Source organism: Condylura cristata, unplaced genomic scaffold (genome assembly GCF_000260355.1).
Source record: "Condylura cristata isolate star-nosed mole 26May11 unplaced genomic scaffold, ConCri1.0 scaffold00050, whole genome shotgun sequence".
NCBI classification, from domain to species: domain Eukaryota; kingdom Metazoa; phylum Chordata; class Mammalia; order Eulipotyphla; family Talpidae; genus Condylura; species Condylura cristata.
This window is the reverse complement of record NW_004567151.1, coordinates 723,078-731,067: the sequence shown is the minus strand read 5'-3', so window position 1 is coordinate 731,067 and position 7,990 is coordinate 723,078. Positions and strand designations below refer to the sequence as shown.

General features: G+C 49.4%; 1 protein-coding gene across 1 annotated transcript in view; it reads left to right on the top strand.

Annotated features, from left to right (window-relative positions):
* PROX1 (prospero homeobox 1) overlaps positions 1–6,845 on the top strand; it is a 33,202-nt gene extending 26,357 nt beyond the window's left edge. Inside the window, exon 4 of the mRNA XM_004694920.2 lies at positions 6,559–6,845. Within this exon, the coding sequence (XP_004694977.1) occupies positions 6,559–6,744 (186 nt within the window). The 3' untranslated portion in view covers positions 6,745–6,845. The remainder of the gene's footprint in view (positions 1–6,558) is intronic.
* Positions 6,846–7,990: the final 1,145 nt, after the last annotated feature.

Sequence of the window (7,990 nt, the reverse complement as noted above, 5' to 3'; positions counted from 1 at the left end):
CGCTCTGGGTACGACTGCAAAGCCAAATCAATCCGCCGCCATCTTATCGTGTTTGAGCGCGTCCTGCGCCCCGGGGAGGGCCGGGGCTGTGAAGGCCGCGTGCTTTTCAAACCTTGGTTGCAACACGTCCGCCCCGTTTTGAAACTCTTTATCTAGGCTGAGAAAACGAAAATCTATTTGACAAAGTGGCTCGCTGGCCAGTTTATCTTGCAATATGGCTCGGGCTCACCAAGCTTATTGATTTCCTTAAATTAATGTTTACAGAATGCTACTGAATTTTTGCTCAACAGAACATTGTTCTTTTGAAGGTTTATAAAAGGGAGAGAGAGAGAGCCTGACCGTGAGGCCGTGTGTTCCTCTGTTGAGACTGAGGAAATACAGGCTTGTTGGTTTTTTTGTTTTTTTTTTTTTAGGACAGCCTTGAACTCTGGCCACGTCCTGTAGCATTTAATTTTCAGGTAAGAAGGTGGCATAGCTGTCACGAGGTGGGAGCCTTGAAGGAGCCCAGAACTGCCTGGGTACCCTGCTCTTCAAGTCTTTTGAGGCTCCCAAAGCTGATGCCTGGCCGCTCCCCATTGGGGGCCTGGACAGAGCTGGACTGAGAGCCCCGGGCCTTCCCTGCCCACATGGGAGCCCCCTCCTGAAACAGCCACAAGCTGGACCCCAAGTCTCGCTCCCCCAGCCCCTCCACCCCCGCCTCTGGTGCTCCAGACTCCACGCGTCTCCAGAGGGGAGTCCAGGACTCTCCCCGGGGCCTGACAGGGAGCCCCATGACCTAGATAAAACCTAGGGAGCACAGAACAATCTTTTCAGGCGTTGGCTTAGCCGGTGACTGGCCAGGCAGACCCCCAGCGCCCTGGGGACACCAGGCGCTCAGGTCCAAACCGCCGGCAAGGCGCCCCAGAAGCCAGGCCCCGCTGGGAGGCTCTTCATGCCCCCCAGAGCACATCCCCAACTGCAGACCACAGCCCTGCACCCTGCGGCCCCAGGTGTCTCGGCCCCTGCAGGGCACCGTGTTCGGGGTGGGCTGAGGGAGGCGTGGACGGGCCGTGTGCGTGGCTGCTATCTGCCAGTCCCACGAGGCGGCCCTGACGCTGGAGTTTACCCCTCCAAGCCCACTCGTGTGGCGTCGGCCCCAGCCTGTGCCACCACGCGGGAGCCCTGTCTCCTTGATCAATATTTACTTAACAAACAGCGGGGATGGGAAAGTTTGCTTAGAGGAGCTATGTGCACACAAGAGTGAGGAGATGCCAGGAAGTACTTCAAGTCCTGTCCATGGCGCAGCGCGTGACACGTGCCTGGTGGTGCCAGGGAGCGCCACGTCTTCAGACACTCTGTGGAACTTCTCCCACGACCCTTAGAAGCCATCTGAAAAAAAAAGAAAAAAAAAAAAAACCATAGGCGTGATTTGCCCCCCCGATGGGCACTGTTGGAAGTGTAGTTTGGGGAAGACTAGCCGAGGCGTGGTGAGGCGTGGTGAGGCGTGGTGAGGCGTGCTTGTGTTTTTGTGTGTGGGGAGAGGCTGGGAGGGTGGAGGTTGGGGGGTGTTTCTGTGTGTGGGGAAAGCTGGAGTTATTTATTTATTTGATTTTGTGAATCGGAGTTGTAAAAGCCATCTGAAATATTCATGCCGAATTGTCTGAGAAGACCGTTTCTGTTTTATTTACTGCACAGTAGAACAGCCACAGCGGATTAGTTCTACAATACCCGTAACAAAAACCCAACAGCTGACTCATGTGATGTCGGGAGGTGACAAAACAGTTAAAGTATGCTCCTGGCTGCAGGCAGCAGTCAGCAGATGCATACAAAGAGTTTGTGACAAGAATAACTCTCTCTCCAAGGCGAGGGGTGAAGAGTATCCAAAATACCAGTATCCTTTTCTCCTTGACATTGTCTTCTTACCGTCAGCATTTTATTGCCCTTTTATAGTATTTTTAAAAAAAGAGAGAGAGAAAGAAAGAAAAAGAGGAGAAAGGAGAAAGCAAACCCGCTCAGTCAGTCACGCACACAACACCAGCCAGGATTTCACTTTCCTCCGTCCGGAGCGTCCCGACCGATCCTGTCCCGCTTCCCCGTTGATGGAAGCGTCAGAAATAAAATAGTTTAAAAGACCCGGCTGAAAGGATGCTCTGTCCCTGGCGGGGCAGGGCCGTGGGACGCTGAGCTTGCTAAGCAGGGCAGGGGGCAGGAGGCGGGGTGCGGGGGGTGGGGTGTGGGGGGGGGCCGTGCCCCTGTGTCTCTACCCATTCCAGCAAAGCTCATTTCCCAGGCTAATTAGGCCCCGTTGGAAAGGGGATCTGGGCTCGCACCAGGGCCAGGGCGCGGTTCGGGTTCGCCCCCCCTCACCCCCTTCCAGAGGCAGATGGATGAGCTGGGGATGCTTCAGAGGTGTGAAAAATCAGCCTCGCTGTCTCCGGAAAATAGCAGAGGCTGTCTTCTTTGTAACCTTTGTCATTCCCCTTCTATTCTCTGACATTGTTTTGCTGCCAAGAGCATTGGCAAGGCCTGGGCCAGCGAGTGCACTTGCAGTGACCGCTAACCTTGGTATGTCCTGACACTTATGATGAGTGTCTGCAGGATACGTAAGGCAGCAGCCTGCGCTGTCAGGCTTTTATTATGGACTGCAGAGGCTGGGGACAGTCGGTTTAATAAAACAAATCATCCTTGAAGGTAAGGCGGGGCGGTGTGTGTGTGGGGTACTGTGTCTTTGCCACTGCATCGATAGATGCATAGATACGTGTTCCAAAAGAAGCCCCAGCACACCCCCGGGCGTGGACAGAGCAAACTTGGAAACTTCTTGCCAGGGCGTGGAAACTCAGCTTCCAAGGTTGACGTGAAATCGGTCCAGCTGATTGGTAGCCCCGCCCAGATTGAAGGCACCTCCCTGCGTCCACCTCTCCTAATGCCCAGGCGACAGGGGCCAGCCCGCGTTCCTATACTGGGTCGCCTTTTTATCAAAGCTTAGTTCCCTCTCCTAACTAACCCAGCGGCCCCTCAGCAGCCACTCTGTTGCAGCCAGAGCCTCTGAAAGCTTTCTGTTGTGTTGGGGCCTGCCCTCCCCCCACCCCGCAGCCTGCATTGTCTTGCATTCCAGGGATTTGATTGACTGTGACCACCTGATGCTGACAAGATTCTCCAGGGTTCATTCTGCAGATTGTTGGGTTCTATTAAAAGCAACCCAGATAAGGGATTACTTGTCACTAAGGGCTTTTCTGCAGATGTTTATTAGTGATTGGAAATCCATGGATAACCTCATTCTCTTAAGGCTGAGTTCTAAAACACCCCCCACCCGGCCCCCAAACCTCACAACAGCCTTGTCTTACCCTCATCGGGGTGCTGGTGGGGGAGGGAAGGGGGTGCTGCCTCACACAGACTTGAGAGACTTGAGAGACTTTGCTTTGCCCATAGGTGGTATTTCTGCCTGTGAATACAAGTCCTTGTCTCTCTCTTAGAAGATAGATCCCTGGTTGACCAATCCGTTCCCTCCAGAAACCGTCAAAACAGAGTCACTGTTTTAGTATTAAAGCATCTCATTCTGACTTTCTCTTCTGCAGCCCACACCCACGCAGAAGCATCGCCTTGACATCAGCACTAAATTAGCAGACCATTCCATTTGCTCATCAAGAATTCATCCCTTCCCAAACATAACCCAACCATCAAAGATCCCCCCCCCCCCCGGAATCTTTTGCACCAGTTCTATTTATTTTAAAGTTACTAGCTCTTCTATGGTTTTGCTCACTCACAGAGCTACAACTTATCAAAGTTTGGATGCTCCAGAGAAGTAGAAATTACTGAAAAGGCGGGTTAATGGACAAAGACCCAGACACGTTCTTCCTCGTGAATCTCTTCGTTTTACAGAATTTCATGGTGTCTTCATCCATAAAATGAGCTCAGAGACATATCCCAGCTCTTTAAATGATAAAAACGTTGTCACTATTCTAATACTGCTTTTTTGTGTGTGTGGTATTACGAGGGAAGGCAAGTGTAACTTCAGATTAATGTGTTGAGCAGGGCAGAAGCAAGATCTCGTTGTGAACTATTTATCGGAGACTGTGCCAGGGAACTAACTGCAGGGTGCATGTTGGTGCCATCAAACAGATATCCTAAGAAGAGGAGTCAGCATAGAAGCCATCAAGAGGTCTAAAGATAGACATCTTGTGGTAAATTCTTTGCAACTGGAGATAAGTAGGTGAAAACTTAAGTGATTACAAAAGACCAAGGCAAGATTACCACTGAGCACTCTGAATTTTACAAGCAGGATGAAGCCATTAAGAAGCATGGAAATGCACAGATAATAGCTTGGGGCTCCACAGAAGTTACTTTGATTTGTTCTGTTCTGTTCTACAAACCTCTCCCTCCTCTGACGATCTGAACAGAGCCCCTTCTCCTGTGGGTGGGTCCTTGGAGTCAGAGGGGGCCGTCTCATGCCTCTGCTCACCATGCAGCATGAGGAGCAGAGATCTTGGGCTGTGATTGTTCTTGCACCATTGTGATTGTTCTTTGCTCCCGAAGGGAGTAGTTAGAGTGGACACTGGCGGGCTCACCTCTTCCCCAGCCAGGTTCCCGCTAGAAGAAGCCCACTGCATAAGCTCGGGAGGATGCCCTTTGGGGGAAGTGGACAGAGAGGCAAAAGGCTGTTTAATGGGGCTGGGCGGACTGGTCTGCAGCCTCCTCCCGTCCCAGCCACCTCCTGTGGCACTGTGCTCATGCACAGAGAGCGGATTTGAGGGAATCACCCAGTCCTCTGGAGAGTTCTCAGTCAAGACCGGCCCTTGGGTCCTACATGTTTACAAATCCCCAGGGGCAAGGGAAGGTGGTGTTTGGAAGCTTTCCCTGCCAGTAATGGGAACTGTATCCAAGCTAATTGGCCAGAGCACGTGTCTGTGGGTGAGGAAGTGGCCCAGATTCTCACTTCTTCCAGATATTGGCCCCAGCTGGGAGCCCTCACGCCCTTTTCCCCATGTGGAGTTACTAAGTTTCTTTTCTTTTTTTTTTTTTTAAAAGATTTATTTATTGATGCATACAGAACTGGGGTACAGGCCAGAGATGCAGGGGTCGTAAGAGGTGTCACCAGAGACAGAGGGGACGAGCAGAACAGGCAGATGGATGAAGCCCACTGCTGAGGGGAGCAGCGGGCGGGTCAGGAGAGGTCTGCCACACCGGGTGTGTCACCCCCGGGGCGGGGGATCGAACTCATGCTGAGGTGGCTTTAGCTTCTCAGTGCTGTGCTTTAACCCGCTGCGCCCCCAGGGAGGGCCCTAGGTTTCTTTCTTAAAGGATGGGTGACTTGCAACCCGAAGCAATGGATGTCTCTATCCAGGGATGTTAAACAAGGCTGTGGTCATTTGCTTTAAAGATGTACTAATACAAAAATGATCCATGGCACAAACTGAGAAAGACAGGGAGAAAGGAATCAAACAGTGGACATGACAATACCTCCTTTGTGCTTTGGCCAGTGACCTCTTGGAACAGAGATGAAAATCTTCCACCTCTGGGCATGTACTTTCTCCCATGTCTACACTCGCTGTAGAATAACATTAGTGGTCAGAAGTAGCCGCTGAAAGAAGCCCGCTGAGCGGCAGCTGCAAAGACGAGCTGTGCATCTGAGGTCTCGCTGTGTGGAGAGACATTTGTCCCAGGAGTGACCCACCAAGAAAACGAAATAAGCACATCAATAGCTACTCCCTTCCTCAAGACGTCAGATTAATAAATAACTAGGAACACACTAACTACACCCACAATACACATGTCTGTTCATTGCCATAGGAGAAGGGAGTTAACCATGGGGATTTTCAAAGAATACCTGAAGGATATTTATCTTGAGATCGCTGTTTATAGATATTTATTCTGAACACTTCTGCTCTGCCCTGGTCTCTGTTTTCTCCCTGTAAGATGGAGATCAGAGCATGTGGGGTTCTGGGACCTTCAGTCCCTAACAAAGCCCGTGACACAGGGACATTCCACAGATGTCAGCTATAAATAGCCTGTTTTCTTCACCTTGTACAAATCTCTTGCCTTTTACCCAAAATGTTAGCATTTGCGAGTATCATCAGGCCCCTTCGGAGCCTGAGACGTCCTACGGTTTCCTGCATTTAAAGTGTGGCTTTCGTTTATATCCAAGTCCTGCTAGTTATCACTCTACCTTTGACAGCTATTTTGTTCATAATGGAAATCTTTTTTTTTTTTTAATTGAGGCAATGTCCAAAGCTTGGTGTGTGCCCGTTTCTGCTATGCACCCGCTTAACGAGGCAAGGAGGCCCTGCAGGGCGCCCCCTTTCCTCCCTGCTGTTCTGAGGCAGCCGGGTCTTTCGGTGGGTCTGCCTGGATCCCTTGCAAGCGTCTCTCTTTCTAAAAACCCGACAAAGCTGTCAAGCCCGCATTACAAAGCTACTATATATAACGACTTTACCTAAGAGAAGCGAGTCTGGCCATTTTTGGAAAATGCAGGTGCTACATAAGCCCCAGTCTGAAAGAAAGAACTTAGCTCAGTTTCCTTTGAAGAACTGGAGACTTGAAATTGAAGACTTTATTAATGCCATTGTCTCTTTGTATCAGCAGGTTCCAGAGAGATTCCTGGAAGTCGCGCAGATCACATTACGAGAGTTTTTCAATGCCATCATCGCAGGCAAAGATGTTGATCCTTCTTGGAAGAAGGCCATCTACAAGGTCATCTGCAAGTTGGATAGTGAAGTCCCTGAGATTTTCAAATCCCCGAACTGCCTACAAGAGCTGCTTCACGAGTAGAAATTTCAACAACTCTTTTTGAATGTATGAGTCATCGTAATCTGTTTGGATGTCCAAGTTGTATGTTCTAGATTTTGATTTCACACGTGTTTACGGGAGGCATGGATATGTTATGAAATCAGCTGGTAATTCCTCCTCATTGTCTTTCTCTCATTTTCTTTCTTTTTCCATTGCAAGGGGGTGTTTATTTTCCTTCAGCCTTTAGTTTACCTTTGCCCAAAGCCCTTAACATTGGAAGAATTAAAATAGAGTTAATTTTCAGGGAAAAGGGATGTTGGCATGCGTGAAGCCTGGTGTAGCAAGGAGGGGCATTTACTGGGCATACTCCTGCTTGGCTGGTGGTAGATTGTCAATGTGGTCGGCGAGAGGGCACCGTACCCCATGTGTGAGGTGGTGTTGACTGCTAAGAAGGTCGGAAAATTCAGTGCAAACACTTCTTAAACTTAGAACACTTTGCTTGTTTTGAACTCAGTCGGTAGCTCCTGAAGACATGTGGATGGTGGCATTATAAATAATGCCAGTGGTAGGTGAACAGCTCACTTTTCAAAAGTGTCCCCCAAAACCAAATTCAAAAGAGGAAAAAAAAGGTCACGATCTGTCCAACCTTTCTTCAGGGAATTGGCTAGCCCTCCAAATTGATCACAGCCAGTTTCTTCCAGTGGAAAATCATTTTTTGCACAACACGAACGTTCCAGATGAGACTTGACGTTCGCCCCCATCTTCAAGTCCATGGTCAGAATTTACAGTGGAACCTCTTACCTGGCTAGTGAGTAGGTCTCATTCTCACAGAGGGAGGCCTCTGGGGTGTATCAGCCTTTTCGATTTTGCTCGCTTCGATATTAAGAGGCACACAAGTTTCACATTTCCTCTTTTGATCTACTTTGTTTCTCTTCTAACGGGAGACATTAGTTCTGTTGACTATTTAGCATATTTTTGGGAAAAAACACTATTTTCTAAGCACCTTTCTATAGTAAGGAATAAAAGACATCTCAGCTGGACCACAAGATTCCTGTTGACACTAGGAGTTTATGATGGCTGTATCTGTCTTGGTTTTTTACCAGGGAGCACGCTTCTCAGTTCCACCTATTCTAGCTACCATTCCACACTCCACTCCACCAGGGAGGCGACACATTAAGTAAGTGTGTCTTCACTGTAAGGATAGCATTGCAAAGCTATTGACAAAGTCTCTTCTGATTCAGAAGCTAGTATTGACCAAAACCTGAGAAGAGTATATAGCATGGAAATG